At 33.6% G+C, this 18,150-nt stretch overlaps 3 protein-coding genes across 8 annotated transcripts; 1 reads left to right on the top strand and 2 right to left on the bottom strand.

The window, feature by feature from the left end:
- Positions 1-713: 713 nt before the first annotated feature.
- Positions 714-2,660, top strand: LOC123890803 (leucine-rich repeat protein 1-like). The gene is made up of 7 exons (XM_045940504.1): positions 714-1,202; positions 1,309-1,441; positions 1,531-1,602; positions 1,683-1,826; positions 1,913-1,984; positions 2,142-2,213; positions 2,350-2,660. Exons 1-7 carry the CDS (start codon positions 1,106-1,108, stop codon positions 2,426-2,428), a joined length of 669 nt encoding a protein of 222 aa, XP_045796460.1. The 5' UTR covers positions 714-1,105; the 3' UTR covers positions 2,429-2,660.
- An 802-nt stretch (positions 2,661-3,462) lies between these two features.
- On the bottom strand, positions 3,463-9,843 carry LOC123890802 (uncharacterized protein At2g33490). 2 transcript variants are annotated; one of them, XM_045940502.1, is made up of 11 exons: positions 8,998-9,843; positions 8,842-8,914; positions 8,681-8,758; positions 8,502-8,563; positions 8,354-8,422; positions 7,683-7,711; positions 7,399-7,606; positions 7,069-7,311; positions 5,377-5,430; positions 4,275-5,278; positions 3,463-3,727 (listed from the first exon to the last, which is right to left on the bottom strand). In XM_045940502.1, the coding sequence occupies exons 1-10, from the start codon at positions 9,127-9,129 to the stop codon at positions 4,310-4,312; spliced, it is 1,917 nt and encodes a 638-aa protein (XP_045796458.1). In that variant the 5' UTR covers positions 9,130-9,843; the 3' UTR covers positions 3,463-3,727; positions 4,275-4,309. The 2 variants fall into 2 exon arrangements, with proteins under 2 accessions (XP_045796458.1, XP_045796459.1); XM_045940503.1 differs by lacking the exon at positions 8,354-8,422 and having other exon boundaries at positions 8,998-9,750.
- Positions 9,844-13,252: 3,409 nt separating this feature from the next.
- Positions 13,253-17,548, bottom strand: LOC123890800 (pyruvate dehydrogenase E1 component subunit beta, mitochondrial-like). 5 transcript variants are annotated; one of them, XM_045940497.1, is made up of 15 exons: positions 17,341-17,548; positions 17,092-17,141; positions 16,956-17,018; positions 16,793-16,873; positions 16,679-16,705; positions 16,535-16,597; positions 16,358-16,444; positions 15,127-15,252; positions 14,842-14,975; positions 14,673-14,745; positions 14,496-14,561; positions 14,178-14,216; positions 13,959-14,083; positions 13,764-13,878; positions 13,253-13,673 (listed from the first exon to the last, which is right to left on the bottom strand). In XM_045940497.1, the coding sequence occupies exons 2-15, from the start codon at positions 17,119-17,121 to the stop codon at positions 13,605-13,607; spliced, it is 1,098 nt and encodes a 365-aa protein (XP_045796453.1). In that variant the 5' UTR covers positions 17,122-17,141; positions 17,341-17,548; the 3' UTR covers positions 13,253-13,604. The 5 variants fall into 5 exon arrangements, with proteins under 5 accessions (XP_045796453.1, XP_045796454.1, XP_045796456.1 ...); XM_045940498.1 differs by having other exon boundaries at positions 17,092-17,173; positions 17,341-17,535; XM_045940500.1 differs by having other exon boundaries at positions 17,092-17,137; positions 17,341-17,513.
- Between the last annotated feature and the right edge of the window lie 602 nt (positions 17,549-18,150).

Raw genomic sequence — 18,150 nt, 5'->3', positions numbered from 1 at the left:
TAACATTTTTCTTTTATATATACTACTTTCTTTCTTCCATTAACTGGAGTTGGAGTTTTAAATATGATTATAATGATTCTCTCAACAAAAATAGGTTTATTTTGATCCCTGCTTTTTCACTTTGAGGCCTAAGTTTTTATTTTTTTATTTTTTATATATATATAAAGAACTAAAAGAACCAAATGAAACAATTATTCTTCCTTTGAAATGACACCACCCATTACCGAATCTAAAAATTTAATTGAAGGATTAAGTAAATTTTGGTCTCCAAAAATATTGTGAATTTTAATTTTTAAAAATAAAAATAGAATATTTTTGTCCTCTTAAAATTTTCTATTTTGTTTTTGGTTTCTGATGGACATAATTTTGATATGTTCTTTATATTTCTTGATCATTATAAACGCATCTCTGATCTCAATCATGGAGGACGCATGGTAATGGAAGCATGATAAGGGTGGAAGTTTATCAATTAAGTTGGTCGGCTTCTCGGTCCTCTTGAAGAAGTTAGGATATGGAAATCATAGGCCCCTTCTAAATTGTCCGTGGAGCTTGTTGATTTTCTTGTTTGCATCCAAATTGTTTTCATAATGACTCCAGATTGAAGTCATATTCATCCAACGCTAAAGTTCTACTTTCCTATAATAAAACAATACATATCAAATGGAACAAATCTAAAGAAATTGTATTTAAATCACCTAAAAATGCATGCACAAATTAAAGAAAACAATATCCAAATATGATTGAGCTGTTAGTTGATTGTAATTCAAGTGGTGCACAAATAGTTTCACTTGGTGAGCAGGGTGTAAGAAAGAGTAATGATTGATATTTACACGTAGGATTGCATTGCCATTTGTGTGTCATTAGTAGGAGAAACAAAAGTGGAAGAAAGTTCATTTACTGGCTCTATACAAAATTTAAAATTGTGATTCCATTCCAAATGCATAATATAATATAATTGCACTCGCATAGGAGGCAGTGGTGTTTTTGTTCCAAGACATTTACATATATGTTCATGTAAATTAGTTTTAGGCAAAAACATATATAGAAGCATCAACTCTCTCTCTCTTCTCTTTGCGGCAATTAAGTTTCAAACTCAAAAAGGTTGATGGAGATGAGCACAGTTTTTCATGTTGTTACCATTTTTATTGCTATCATTCTCTTATCATCAGACCCTTTGGATGTAGCGAATGCAAACTCTGAAGGTGAGTAAACCAAACCATACAAAATCTATGCTATGCTATGCTGCTATGCATGATCTCTTATGATAGAATCTTTTTGATGCTCTGTCTGTCTGATAAAAACGAACAGGTGATGCCCTGTACGCCTTCAGAAGAGCTGTAAAAGACCCAAATAACATTCTACAGAGTTGGGACCCCACTTTGGTGGATCCTTGTACATGGTTTCATGTTACCTGTGATCATGATAATCGGGTTACTAGACTGTAATAATCTTTTATGTATTCTTATTTTCTTCAACTATTACTCAGCTCAAGACCTGTTACTGATAAATTTGTATTTGTATGCATTGCAGAGACCTTGGACATGCAAAACTTTCTGGCCATTTGGTTCCTCAACTGGGGAGCCTCCACCGCCTTCAGTTTCTGTAAGAAACCAAATACTATATATTTCTTCAAGTCTGGCATAATAAATGAATTAATACTGACTGTTATTGATTGATTGCAGAGAATTGTACAAGAATGAATTGGTGGGACCAATACCAAAGGAACTAGGAAACCTGAAGAACCTGATTAGCTTGGGTCTATACCACAATAACCTCACTGCTTCCATCCCTCCTACCCTCTCCAACCTCTCTAATATCAAATTATTGTAAGTTGTTAGTAATTACTTAAAATTCATAAGAATTACTTAGTAGTATAATATTAATTGGTTTATAAGAATGAATTACTATGCAGGCGACTCAACAACAACAAGTTGACAGGAAGAATACCAAGAGAACTAACTAAACTGAAAAACCTCAAGATCATGTCAGTGACTCTCTTAATTATTATTATTATTATTATTATTATTATTATTATTATTATTATTATTATTATTATTATTATTATTATTATATCTTCTCCACCAATTTCATCTGGTTAATAATAATAATAATAATAATAATAACTTTCTTGTGATGCGCAGAGACCTGTCAAACAATGATCTCTGTGGTACCTTCCCCACATACGGCTCCTTCTCCAACTTCTCTCAACAAAGGTAAGAACCCATGGCATCTTTCATTAATTAATACATGCATTGAATTGTTTTCTCCTCAAATGTTTAACATAAACTGAACACTATTTCTTATTATATTATGTAATAATTTGATTGTTGTTTATGTATGTTCCTTCAGTTTCAAGAACAACCCAAGACTTACAGGTCCAGAATTAATGGGATTCGTCAGATATGATATTGGAGGAAGCTGCAAATGATAGATTGCAACATTACTGACCTGTACTAAACTACAACCCATTATGTAATGTGATGTGTAGATCTATCTATCTATCTATCTATCTATGTATGTATTTGAATCACAGAAATCTTTGGTAGCCAGATCTTTAGATTCTTTACAGCTAGTAAGGATGGTTTGGCGTTGTCGATTTGTAATATTGATATATGCGTCATGAAAATAACGCAGGGTAATCAACTAATCATATTTGGGTACTTGCTTTTTCCTTACTAATCATATTATGTGTCTTAATTGCAAGTCCACTTATATTTTCTCACACATGCTTTAACTTGTAAGGTACTGCTAAGTGAAAAATCGGCTCATACTATACCCAAAATGTCCCAATCCATTGCTCGGATTTTGACTATATTTGATGATATTCACAAACATGCCTTAAAATATTAAAAAATTATTACAAAGAGAATATAAACAATTTAAAAAGGTAAAATGATATTGAAACTGTATTTTGCAATACAAAATGACATAGTTTCAAAACAAAAGAGAACAAGTAAATTAAGATACCAATTGTACACTATTTTATGCAGACACAATTAGCTTGAAACAAAATTTATTTTGATGCAAGTAAATTCACACCTCAGATATTAACTAGTATGTGTACCCCTTTTAAGACATGCAAATTTATATGCATATTGATAGGGATAATTTTATCATAGGTGAACTTGTAATCATTTACTAATCAACATAACATTCACAAATGATGTTCTAAGAATCCTCCATTTTACTCACTGAAGAGGAGTAAAGGATTCTCCATTTTTTGAATAAAAACAATGAAGGGCGTCAATACTCTAGTTTTGAGTGTATAAAAACTTAATCATATCACATGTTCTTGAAATATGAACATTTAAATACCTAAAACTATAGTAATTCAATCATTCATTTCTTTTGAAAAATCAAGATCCCCCTCTTCCTGAAGGACCCTCAAAATTTAAATACAACTGGATCGCTTGCAAAGGTGAGGAATAATTAATTGATTACTTACTGTCAATTGCTTAAATGTATATTTCAAAAATAGAACTTATGGGCATTTATTGTTTGAATAAGAACAAGACCAAAACTCATTACATGGTTGAATTAACAATGATAATGACAGATAAAAGAATACCGAGTAAAAGGAATATTTACAGAATTGAAACTAAGCAAAACTTGATCCTAAGCTTGATTCGCCGGGTCGGAAAACTGCGTTAGCTTTAGAAGAGAAAGGAATTAATCTGCACAACCATCCAAACCTGGATTCATTGCATGGTATAAAACATGTACATCCCTGGAAAAAGAATGCGAAGATAAAATCTATTAAGTTAAATTTATTAAGGAATTGGTAGTAGGAATAAAGATCAATGATAAGGCCATTCAACCTATATAATAATAATGATGGTAACATGACAGTAGTAATCATTTGGAACAAGCTACTACTTTTCACAATTGGAAAATTTTTCTTGCCCGAATAATAACAGCATCAAGTCCTAAACTCGGTACCCCAACAATTAAAAACAGAAATCCCTATGTGCATTTATGGAAGATTTTCTTGTGGAGGTCACCTAATTTATTTTGAAGATATAACTTCCTAAACAATGGTTATCCCAATACCAATGGTGATTCAGGTACTTGATATTATAGAATTATATATTGTCATCTCCAATGTATCCCATGTCAAACCAGGCAAATTGAGAGGAAGGTTTGCCTTTTATATAAAAATCCCTAAACTCTTCCATTGTCAAATTTCAGAACTAACAGCAAATGCATAAATAAGTCCAGCAAAACAAAATAAAAGTCGGTAAAATAAAATGAAAACCTGCTTTAAATATTATTACCTCTAGTCCAAACATCCAGAGCAACAACAACAGCCTCAGCCATCTGATGATGGCCGACTACTAGATAATGCTATTGGTGTCAGTGGAGGAGAAGCAATATCTTCAGATAGAGATGATGTATGAGAGGATTCTCGTTCCCTTGACCCATGTAATGCTCCAAGTCGAGCACTACTAGAAGGTATGGAGAAACTACGAGCCATGGCCTGAGGTGGCATTGGTAATGGAGATGCTACACTTGAAACAACTGAATTATTTGCAGCAGAAACCTTTTGACCTCGAGGTACCAGTGGACCTGAATGACCCACCAAACCTAAGAGCCTGGAGTTGGGTGGGAAATTGGTTGGAGGCCTTGGAAGTTCATGAAGCTCGCTTATTTTAGGTGAAGAGGCAATAGTAGGAGAAGCACTAGGAGATGCTTTGGGGGATGATGACGGGGGCTGCGGGATTCGAGTAGGCAAAAGAGGTCCAGAGAACAACTGAACATTTTCCATTGAAACAGGTCTAGTAGACCAAGGACTACTTGTCAATGGGCCAGAAAAGGCATGTCTTTTAATCTTTTTAGAGTAAGCAGAAACATTATCATGATTTAAGGATACATGACCATCTGCCAAGGGAAGTGGCAGTCTTGTGAAAGCAGCATTGTTGTTGCTTTCCCTGAGTACAGACTGGGCGTTTCTGATAGTAGGACCAGAATGTTCATCTCCAATATCTTTTTCATGTTTCTTTTGTTCCAATGGGGATGAATGCCATAAATTCTTTGTCGGTTCATTTAAATTTGTCTGCATTGTGGAATGCTTTGTATTTTGTGGGAAAAAAGAGATTGGACTCTTTGCATCAACTGGAGTGGGGAGCACATATGAACTGAATTTTCGTGATAAAGATGGGCGCATCTGTCTCAGTCTTTCACTGGAATCAGGTTTATTATCTGGAAAAAGTGGGGCAGATTGGCTCCCTGTCCTAACCTTAAAAGAAAACAAATTTCTTTGAAGCTTATCTAAGTTTTCCTGCAATTAGGAAACAAAGAATCATTACATATGCTCTTATGTATTTTAAATTTCATATTAAAAGGAAACTAAAGATAAATGGAAATGTATCTGTTTACCTTAGCAGCTTCAGTTGATGAACCTCTGGGAAGTGTAAATTCCACTTGGTCCAGCTGCAAGGAAGCCAACATAGGTAAGCCGCACGAAATCAAAATGAGAGCAATTTAAGCTAAATTGTTTGTTTCACAATTAAAAATTAAAATCATGCATATGGTTCTGATCTAAAATTTTCTAAATAAGTACATTATATGAAAACTTCCATAACATTTTGCAATGACCGAACAAGTTAATACTCCCTCCATCCCATATTATAAGCAAAAAAAATCACTTTTTCTTGTCGCAAATTATAAGCAAAAGTAACTCACTTTTATCATTTTCAAAATTACTTTAACTTATTCTCATGAAATTTAATGCAAATTACATTTAATTTACTCTCTCTCTTCTATTTCATATAATCAATAACCAATAAAAATTCTTTTTACATCTTCCTATGAAACTTATTTCAAGAAAAACACAAAAAGTTATACTTCAAATTATCAAATTCTACTTTTCTTAATAAGTGTGAAAACTTTTTTTTTTTTGCTTATAATATGAGATGGAGGGAGTATTCCATAGTTTTCTTGCATTCGTTCAAACTAAATTACTGATGCACATGGAGAAATTAACAGCATTCAACAAACAATGTTGTAAAGTTTCTGCGTACAATATTAAAAACTATGATGTTAATAGCGGAGCTATAGGGCCACTTTCCGCTATTTAGAGAAGCAGAAATAGCGGCCGCTATTTGCAGGATAATAGCGTTGTGATAGTGGTGGCGTAGCGGATCGGTAGCGCTATTTGGCTACTACTGCGTTTTGGAGGGAAAAATTGATAAAAACCCTTATTTTGGAAATAAATCATAAAGTGAGGGGTATTTTGGACTTTTCTGCACATCATAAAGTAACCCTCACATCACATCAACTGATAACAACCAGAATTATAGAGAGAAGACTTTTGCACGTAAACTTGCTATTTTTATTAATTTACAAAGGAAAATACCATCAACAGTGTATCAGAGCAGTTTGCTCTCTCAGAAGATAACTTCTTCTGGCCAAATAACTTCCTAATAACTTCCCACATAAAAATAACAACAAACAAACTTAAATACAATCCACAACAACAACCAATGACTAACTTTTTAAAATTCAAACCAACACACTAATATTATATTATTTATTTATTTTATTTTTTGTTTCTCCTTTGATAAACCCTCCAAATGACGGGTTTACCCTTCTCTTTAGTCTGTGAGCTATCATCAGCTGATTACTTTTATGCTTTATTTTAATGAGATGTCATTTTGAGTACTTCTAGAACTTCATGGAATGTTATTATCTTTATTTAGAACCTATTTTGATGGTAAATGACAATATTTAGTATAATTATTAAGTATGAAAGTCCTTTTAATTTTGTGTATTTTACTATTTTTTAGTATTTATGTATGTTGTTGGAATTTATGTTTAATTTGTACATGGCCGCTATACCGCTATAGCGCTACCCGCTGTAGCCTTTTTGAGGGTCGGTGCTACGCGCCGCTATCTGATATTAACAACATAGACTGCAAAACTACTCTGCAGTTCTGACAACTCTAAAGCTAGTTAGTAGACCATGCCCCCACAAAAGCCTTACACCATAATTTCATCCCCAGGAAAGCATTCATTTCCTATTGAATTTTAATTTATACTTATGTTTTCTTTAGCACGCAGTAGTAATACCTCCATTGAATTTCGTGATGTAGAAACATCTCGCTCCTGTTCATTTGGTCCATAGTCAAAACTCAGTTCCCCATCATCATTTTCATCATAACCATCGTCGTCTTCATCTCCATAATCACCTTCATCCCCATCCTCCTCTTCCAGACCACTGAAGTGGTAATCAATGTGTTGCTGTTCGGTTACTGAGTTCACATGTGCTTCTACTGTCTCAAGAGATTTGGCTGCTTTCTTGAAGAAACATGACTGTTTTGGGGGTAAAAGAATGCACAGTTGTCAACCTAAAATATAAAAATAACTGGTGGTTCTAAAGAAATAGGGGATAAGACGAACCTGAGCAGCATGGTGACGTGCTGCCTGTGTCAGAAGACTACGTGATTGTCCTTGCTTCAGAGACTTCAACCGGAAAACAAACAGCGTAGCCTCCTCATCATATTCATCGCGAGCAGTTTGCAACTGCTGCAATGTAAAAGTTTCTCCTTTGCCACCTTTAGACCTGCCTCTTTCTCTGTATTTTGACACCATATACTCGTAAACGTCTCTGCAGATCATATTACAAAATGATAAGACATGTATCCTATTTAAAGACAAAATTAGATCGTACAAAAAATTTCAACCTTTTTTCATCACATTGTCGCTTCATCTCCTGCTCCAGTATTAAGACAGAAAAGAAAAACGGATCAAAATTACAAAAGATCTTCCACATAGAATAAGACAGCAAGATATAGTAAAATGAATGAGCACATTTGGCAAACTAGGTAAATTTGAGGATTAAAATAACTATATTATTAGGTTATAGCACTAACAAAGAGTTGTGATTTTATATTTACAAAAACAAAAAGAAGCATCCTATGTTGGAAAAACTTGATGCTTGTTGGCGAAAAATGGTCTCATCATATCTCCATATACCTAACAGTGAAGTTATAGAGGGGAGGGAGGATGGTGTATGAAGGAAAAGTAGGAAGTGTCCCATGGATACTGGTTTCTTTCAGCAAATATCCCATTTCTAGATGAAAAAGTTAAAAGAGCTTGTAAAAATGTGTTAGTGAGTTAGTTAGAAGATAGTGTATTTTGTAATTAAATCCTTGACTGGTGTATCATTTGGTCAATTGAAGCAAGCAAGGTTCGGATTTGTGCTTCAGGTTTCCTATAATCAGGATGTCTCGGCAACATAGAGAAACATAATATTGTGGTAAAAGTTTAGATAAAATAGAAATTGAATAGGGAGATAATTAAAGAGAAAGTATAGTTAAGATAGTGAGATTGAATTTGAAAAAGAAGAAGTGACCTCAACGATTCGAAGTTCATTGAGAAGAGACTCGGAGGGAACGGTAATAGTCTGTATTATATGGGAACGCTGAAATAAGGAAAAAGAAAAAGGTAAATGAAAAGCAGATAGTAGTAATTGAAATGGGAAAGAATAGATAGATAGATACATAGTTATCAATGAGTTTCTGAAGTTTGAACTGGATTTTGCCAAGCATAAGAAGAACCTTTCCTGGAAGAAGAGAATAGAATAATAGTTAGAAGTGATTATTATTATTATTATTATTATTATTATTATTATTATTATTATTAGTTAAAAGTGATAATAGTATATACATACAGTACATACCAGTTTCTTCTTCGTGATCATTCAAAGCAGTTTTCTCGAGTAAACAAGAGCCCATGTCCCGCAAGGACTCAGCGAATTCTGTATGTGAGATTCGTGTTCATCATTAGAATTAGAAATTAGAATAGAAATTAGAATAGAATGAATGAAAATAGTAGTAGTACCATAAGCACTGCTGGCGGTTGCTGCGGCGGCGGAAAGCAAGGTATCATAGCAGTCTCTCATGTCTTGCATCTCCTGGAAATGGAAATTAAGATTAATTAATTAATTTAATTTCATTAAAGAAAGAAACAAACCCTAATCCGAAGAAGAATGCGTACCCTTGTTGCCTGAGCGAGTTCGTCAAACTGTCCGAGAGGGAGAATGGTACCCTTCTTGTTGTTGGAGTCATGATGATGCTTCTGATTGTGGTGAAGTGCAAGACCTCTCAACTTTTTCAGAGAACTCTTCATAGATAGATAGATCGTTCTTCAATTGTGGTTGTGTTGTGTATGTGTTCTCTCTCTCTCTCTTTTTCCTTTTACGGTGAATGAATTATGAATTATGAATTAATTGGTTGAATGTTAGTTAGTATGAGGAGGAATTTAATTGAATTGAATAATGAATATTGAAAATGAGAGAGAGAGAGAGAGAGAGAGAGAGAGAGAGAGAGAGAGAGAGAGAGAGAGAGAGAGAGAGTCAAGAAAGAATGGCCACAACACAACACAAGGAAGAAGGGTCAAACTCAAATCCCAATTCCCCCGATCACACACACACACACACCATTTATCTTTCTTTTTCTTTCTTCAACTCAACCGCTTCCTCTGCTTACGCCAACACCTCACACACACACACACCCCTTTACGGCTTTACCCAACCTAACCTATACATACATACATACTTCTTTTTCTTTTTTTTAATCTACTTGACTTCTTCCTCTCCTCCCTCTCTTTAATCCATTTCCTATTTCCTTTTCAAATCAAATTCATTTTTATCTAAGTCACTAAGTTTGATTTAATTGCCACAAATTTAAATAATACTAATATATGTCCTATCCTTACCTCCATGTAAACCAAAAACACTTCATTTTCCACTTTTTCTAAGAAACACATATATTAATGTCAATATATTGAGCTGTCATTTCTGTATATACACAAATGTTCTTTTTCTAAGAAAATATCTTCTTTTTTTTTTTTTTTGAAAATTTTCTAAGAAAATATCTTAACAATGTTCTTTTTGACCAAAAATAAATATCCTTAGTTTGAGTCAAAAAACTTGGCATAATAATACTAAAATATCCTTAGTTTAACAATATTCTTTATTAATGAGAAATATAGAAAAATTATAGGACGGGATTTAGGGATGTCAATGGGGTCGTGAATGTACGGAAGAAACTTCCTCGTTCCCCGCCTCAAAGTGCATGCAGGGGAGATTTTGCCTCCATCCTCGTTCCCACGGGGGAAAATTTGTCCCCATCCCCACAGATCCCCACGGTTCCCGCGAAAATCCACAGATATCAAATATTAACAAAATTTCTATATTTTTCGGTCAAATTATAATAGTAGTATGACATTATTTTTTCTGTCTTATTTAAAAAAAATAAATATTTTGCATCTTAATTTTTTAAATAATAAAAACAACACATAATGTATTCATAACCAAAAAAACATTGCAAAAATATTTGGCCACTAATAATCATACAAAACCTAACAGCCAAAATATTTCATAGCAAAATATGGCAGTTTTGAGAATGGACTAATAATCATACTAAAAACATTGCAAAAACATACTACTAATAATCATACTAGTAATAATATATAGTGTATATATGGACGGATTCGGGGAATCTGCGGGGACGGATGTTTCGTCCCCGATCCCCGCCCCAAAGTGCCTGCAGGGAGGATTTTTGCATCCATCCCCATCCCCACGGGGATAAAATCTTTATTTTAGGAGTTCGGAACGGGGAATCCCCGTGGGGATCCGCTCCACCGGATGCAACCCTAACGGGATTTAGATTCTCAACATTTAAAAACCCTAAATTCATCTACATTCACTTGCATTTAGTATAAAAATGTTAGGAGAAAGAATTGAGAGAGATAGTATGATGGATGATAATGACAAAATTGACCTTAAAAATAAACTAAATGTAGATGAATGTAGAATTTTTGAAGGTAGGGAATTCAAATCCGGACGGGATTTAACCCCTAATTAATAATCTAATTAATCTACCCATGAAGTTGCCATTTGTAAACAAATTGGTTTTCTAAAATTGCACAAAGGCATATTATATTTCCTATATAGTAGTACTCCTCCATCTTCATCCACATAAACTACCTGTTACCGATGGTGACCTGTTCCTAAAAGCCCAACCAAACATCAACCAATATTCCAACATTTTTAATGTAACTATTTTATAATAAAAGTTGAATATTTCTTCATTCACATGAAAAAGTAGCACAAAAATTTGGTCTTCTATTTAGTTACTCACACATATTTGATTAAAAAAGTAGAAAAAAAAACTAGTGAAATAATATATATTATTTAGTAAAAAAATAATATATATTTTTAAAATAATTAAATATATTTTTATGTGAATGATCAAAGAGACCAAATGAAGTGACCATGTAAATATTTTTCCATTCACCTAATGAGAAAACACGGCAATGTTGTACTACCAAAAAAAAAAAAAAGCACGGTTATGATTTTTCACGCGCAATCCATGACACTTTGTTTCATCATCATGCACTTTGATGTTGACTTTTCTTCTTCTTCTTTCTTTTCTTTTTTAAAAAAAGGAAAATGAAAACTAAACATAAATTTCAAAGTGGCTGTATATAACAACAGAAGACTGAAAGAAAATTATCATGGAATAAAATAAATTTTGTCTCTCTTTTTTCTTTGGTCAACAAAATGCGTCTAGAAGAAGATCCTACTCTTCCATAGATACTCAATGCCATATTAGTTGATGCATCAAAAATTAATTTTAAACTAATTGATTTTGTAAATTTGATTTCAATTAATTTAAAAGTTGTTCGTAAAAATATTTATGTTTGTGTGCATTCACATATAAAATGGCGATGGATTTTTTTTAAAAATTGTTGCTCATTAATATATATATATATATATATATATATATATATATATATATATATATATAAAAACTCGAACTCATACACCCACCTAAATGATTTTAGAGATAAAACTTTTGAATATCTATGTTTGTTGCATGTTGGAGTCAATTTTGGAAGCAAATCAGTTCTGCTTGAGAATTTTAAGTGCCCGTACGTTGGAGTTTATTTTTAAGAGATTGTAAACGTGTCAAAATGACAAAATTGTTAAAGTCACTTTTTTTTTTTGTGTCACTTTTTTATAATGTAGGGTTTAGTTTATTTTGTAAAAACATTTTTTATTTTTGTTTTTAAAAATTTGAATTATTTTACTTGTTAGTAATAAATAAAATAATAGACTGTTGAAGTAAATAACTGTGATGATTTTTTAATACAGTCAAAATCCCAAAAATAAAATTTTATGTCTAAAATTGCATCATTTATAATATATTGACATTCTATTTTTCATCACAATAATTTATTTTAAGGGGGTGTTCATGGATTATAAATTGATTCCAAGAAATGTGACTTTGTGTAGGGCGCGAGAAACTAGTAGGTTGACAAAAATAAATTTCAAAATTTAATTCTCTAATCATACTCAGATGTATCGTTCGTCACCACCACGGTTTAACACTTGGGGTTGGCACAATATATACCAGCTATAAATCTTAATAGCAAATTTGATTCCTACTCAAACAAAAATGTTTTTCCCCATTCCAAGGCCAATTAGGCTTTATTGTAGTTTACAAAATTAAGTGTTAAAATGAAACGCGTAAACATTAATATGAAGTAATAACTTAGGTCGTACACATTCTGGTGGATTAGAACAAGAAACCTAAGATGTACAAGGTTCAAATCTACCATTTAGCGATTTCTAAGATCAAATCAACACTAATAGGCAAAAGCTGCCCGTGTAATTAAGTACAAAGCATTAAAATAAAGTAATGGTATATTTGTGACGACTTTTAGTACAATTTTCTTCTTCCCTCTTTCTTTGGGTCAAAAACAATAGAGAGAGAGAGAGATGTCCAAAACTTGTCTCAAATTGGTTATACAAATATCATTTCTCATAAAATATGGGTATCACAAACCAAGACATTAAGCTTAAGTGGTTAATAAATTCTCCCCTAGAACAAATTGTCCAGAAAACCCGAGTTCAACTTCTAGTCGGAACAATTCTTTGTCAGACTTTACGTATCTCGCAGCGAACTCTAGATTACCAAATCCCCTTCCCTTGACGACCAAAGAGTTAATAAAAAAAAATACGGGTATCGCAGAAGCAGCCTTAGCCTTAGACAGGGAGCAGCCACAATTCAAAGTCACAAACACAACACAATAAATACTAGAATTTAATTTTCAGTTGCTACCTTACCCCATCCTCAAGAGTATCAGAACCCACACAAAGTCAAACATATCTAATTTGCCAACAAAAGTAAACAAGAATGAACTCAGAACAGCAGGCAAGTTAGACATTCCAGTACATGTGGTCTGCTAGAAAGAAAAGAACTCGATAATTAAATCAAAAAGTTGACCACTAGGTTGCATACAAAACTTCTAGTCTTGTGTTGTCATTCATTGTTATTATCCAAGTGTTATTAAACATGAAATTTCTTCCCAGATATGCTGAGAAGGACTAAAAAATGTATAGAATCTGTTACTCCTGAAAATTTGGACAATATTATATGCTTACAGTTAAATCACAATCTTTCAAACCAAAGCCTAGGAGAATCAATGAGTAAAACCTTTCTTTATGACGTTGTGGTGGAAATTATTTTTGGTAACATCAAGGGTTACCAAACAACAAACCCTACTTAAAAAATTTCAGGACTAAATTGATTATTTTAGGCAGCGGCAGCCATAGGGACAGATCTGTGGCATGCTCTCTTTGCAGCACGTACGATATCTTCAACCTGTACATTCACATATACCAGAAAGCAAACAGATTTAATGATCCACAGACGCGTATTTAAACCTAAGAAGTAATATTTAAGAAACATTACCTGTGGGACAGCCAATCTCTCCAGATTTGCTGCATAAGGCATAGGAACATCAGCCCCAGCAATTCTCTCAACTGGTGCATCAAGATAGCCAAAACTCTCCTCAATGACGGATGTACTGCACAATAATAGTATGAATTTACACAAGTTCGAGAATTAACCAGAACGATATAGAGAAACTAATGTTAAGAGATAAACCAGATTTCAGCGCCAACACCATGCTGAGGAAACCCTTCTTCAACTGTCACCAGTCTGTTGGTTTTCCTGACAGAAGCATTGATGGTGGATCGATCAAGCGGCCGGATCGACCGTAAATTAATAACCTGGGTGGATATAGACCATCACTTACTGTTAGTCATAACCAAAAAGAAGTTGCATAAAGGGCGAAAGTTTATCACAAACTATTGCAAAGCCTACCTCAGCACTGATTCCTTCCTTCGCAAGTATCTCAGCAGCCTAAACAAAGTAAAAAAGTTATTTACAAATATTTGCTTGTTTGGGAGGACTGGAAGAGGTTAGAGATTCTGATTTTTCTTCAAATATATAAAACACATAACAAACAATTGATCCAAACTAATTATCGTCCTCTTTTCTTCTTTTATTATTTAACACTTTAATGCAATTATGCAAGACAAACCTATATAGCATTTCACATACTATTAGGTAAATGATAATTAAATTCTTGAACAAACAATAAAGATCTAGAATAGAAAACGATCTTTAGGGTAAACAAACCTTTAGTGCAAAGCCAACCATTTTTGAGAAGGCTGTAATAGTCACATCTTTTCCTTCTCTCTCAATCTGTTAAGGAAAAAAGCATGAATTTGACAAGGCTAAATTTCATAATGTGCGACACTAACAAATACAAGAAAGGTGTATTTCAAATACTTCAGACTACAGATAACTAAGTACCTTCGCTTTTCCAATGGGAAGGCAAAAACTGGAATCAAGAACTTCGGCAGAAACAGGGAATGACTCACCATATCTAGAGCACATAACCCATCAAACTTCGGAAAAATATCATTTAAAACTAGAAATAATGCAACTCATTTACAGTTACAAATCAAGGAGCACAACTTACAACAACTCATTTTCAAGGAAAACTACAGGATCAGGGTCCCTTATAGCCGCTTTAAGTAAACCACGGGCATCTTCAGATGAATATGGTGCCAAAACTTTCAACCCAGGGCACGAGCCATACCAAGATGCATAACACTGCATAAAAGCAAAGTTGTAGGGAATATAAATACAGACAAACACTAAAGTACATGTGCTCAATAGGTCATGGCCAAAGTAAAACAGTGGGTATTCTAAACAAATAGTTAAGAAAAGTTTCAGATAGAAGAAAATGTCGGTAGAAACATACATGAGAGTGTTGAGCACCAACACCAGCAGCAGCACCATTGGGTCCTCTGAAGACAATAGGTACAGATATTTGTCCAGCAGACATGTAATTTGACTTTGCAGCAGAATTAATGATGTGATCTATTGCCTGCAACACAAATCAATATGATATGATGATGAAGTGGGATAAAATTGATATGGAAACGTTAGTAAGCCAAGATGATGAAGGGTGTGTTTAGATATTAGTCTTTGGAAAACTATTTTGAATGAACTTGACTTCACACAATTGATTTTAGTCAGAAACGTTGATTTATGTTACATGAAAAGCAATTTTGACATAAAGAACTATTTAGTGTTGATAAAAATCACTTTTGGGTGTGTGATTATTAATGAGTATGCAGAGGAAGAATTGCATACATAAGAGATTTTACCAACAATAAAAGTTGAGAAGGAACAAATTTCCGGCAAAAAACCTGTCAACTAACAAAGGTTGACTGATTCATGTCGATTTCATGTGACTTTCAAACTAATTAAACACAAATAACCTGAACCAGTTCTTCCAATATAGAGGACAACAGGTTTCCTCCAGCCACAAATCCATTGTGTGTTTCTTTAGCAGGGCAGTGTTAGTAATAGGCAGTTTATTTATTTTTTCTTATTATTATTAAATTAAATGTTGTGTTGTGTGCAGTAACTGCTATGTAAGTGCTGTAGGTGTCAGAATTATATATATAGGTTGAAAGAGAAAAGGGAGGGCATTAGGTATTTGGTATGTTGGTTTGGTTTGGGAGAGTCTACGCTCTCTAATTCCTAGAGGATTATTTTGGTTATTAGCAGTATATTATTCCTATTGCAGCAGTTGTAATTTCCCTCTGTTCTGCAACTGGTAGTTACTGCAGAATTGGTTTATCAATATTAAGTTTATCATTCTATCCATTAGTCTATTAAATACTAAAGATCTATCAGACAGTCAATCACAAGATTTCATGGGTTGGGTGTGCTTCTGCAGTGCATAAAGAAATGCTTGGGATTTTGAACAAGCAAGGTATCATATCACGCAGATGCAGAAGACAAAATTCATAAGAGGGCAGCCAAGTTTTGAAGACAAGATTTTAAAAATTAAGAGCATGGGTTGCAAATTCTAAACAGAAAACAAAACAGATAAATGAAGTGGTGCGAAAAGAAGTAAAATTAAGACAGTTAATTGCACAGTGGATTTAAGAAGGAAGGATGCAATGGAGATAAAGGGTAACCTGCATGGAGAAGTTAAATGTCATAAACTCGACGACAGGCTTTAGACCGTAGTAAGCAGCGCCAACTCCAATCCCAGTAAACCCAGCCTGCAATGAACATTGAGAAATGAATAGGTGGAATGAAAGACATGAAATAAGTGAGAAAGTGTATGTATGTATGTATGTAAGAAAAATAACCTCAGTGATGGGAGTGTCGAGAACCCTGTCAGGGCCATACTTCTCAAGCAGTCCCTTAGATATCTAAAATGAAAGAACAAATAAATGAACAGGCAGGCAGGAAGGCAGTTGAGCAAGTGGAAACACATAAACTAACTAACTAACCTTATATGCACCTTGATATTCTCCAACCTGTAATAATGAAATAGAAGAAAAATGAAGAATAATTGTTTATAAATAAAATAATGAAGTTGTTGGATGAGGTAGGTAGGTAGGTACCTCTTCGCCCATCAAGAAAACTTTAGGATCAGCGGACATTTCCTCATCAAGTGCAGAGTTGAGAGCATCTCTGACTGTCATCTGTGATTTGAATTAAACATTTGATATAATTTTTTGATAAGTAGTAGTAGTAAGTAACTAGTAAGAAAGAAGGCAAACAAACCTGTTTAGCGGAAGAAGAAAATTGTCTGAATGCGGAGGAGAAGGAAGGGCGAAGAAGAATAGTCTGAAAATGAGAAAAGTGTGAGTAATTAATTGTGAAGAATATATGATATGATATGATAGATAGATAATACTACCTTGTTGTTTCTTATTATAACACCCAACATCTTGCTGCTTCTTCTTCTTCCTTGAATAAATGAATGAATGAATGAAGTAAAGCTAATCACAAAAACCGCAATAATTCAAATGAAAGAGGGAGAGATTGAAACCCTAACTAAGATTAAGAAACGAATGGAGGATTGATTGAAAGAGAAAGAGAGATCTGTATTCTGTGGAACAAACAAGAAGAATTTCAAACAAAACACATACATACATCACATACATACCTGGAATGAATGAATGGAATGATCCAATTTCGAGCGCCACTCGATCAAACTATACTCCTCTCCTCTCTCCTCACCGATTGTTTGTTTGTATTATTCTCCTGTCCTGTCTTTTTTTTTTTCTTTTTTTACACTTGGATGGACATGTTTCAAACATGGGCCTCCAAAGTAGTAGGTGCACGAGGCAGCCTGGCTGCCCTTCCTCCCACTCAAAACATAACTCAAATAAAAGCTTTAATTTATTTATTATTTTTAAGTTAGATAAATGTGTTACCATTTAGTCCTACAAATATTTTTTAAAAGCTTTAATTTATTTATTATTTTTTAAACAAATAAAAGTTAATTAGATAAATGTGTTACCAAATACACATTTAATCCTACAAATATGCCCAATTTTTCTGTAGTCAGGCCCGATTTTCGGCTAGGGCAACCAGACTCCCAGTTCAGGGCCTCATTTTTGGAGTGTCGGAGCTTCACAACTTTTAGTCATTGTAATTTTTGGAAAATGATCAATGGCACGACAGATTTGTCGTCCAAGCCGCACGACTGTGTTTGCCAACTAATAATTTCATCCAATCAAATATTGTTATCATCCATTCCCCCTTTTATTTATATATACAAGACAATATTTATCACTAATAAAATATTGAGAAAGTTTTGTGAATGTAATTCGGTGGGTTTGTTTTTTTAAATAAAATATTAAGATGCTTTTTAAAATTTATTAAAAAATAAATAAATAATCGTTAGTTGGTTCAGTAGTGATCGATGCTGAATTTTGTAGGAAGGACCACAGTTTGATCCCCACAACGGCGA

The sequence above is a fragment of the Trifolium pratense genome, linkage group LG6, assembly GCF_020283565.1.
Source record: "Trifolium pratense cultivar HEN17-A07 linkage group LG6, ARS_RC_1.1, whole genome shotgun sequence".
NCBI lineage: Eukaryota > Viridiplantae > Streptophyta > Magnoliopsida > Fabales > Fabaceae > Trifolium > Trifolium pratense.
The sequence above is the reverse complement of the archived record's forward strand: the minus strand, read 5'-3'. Positions and strand labels throughout refer to the sequence as shown.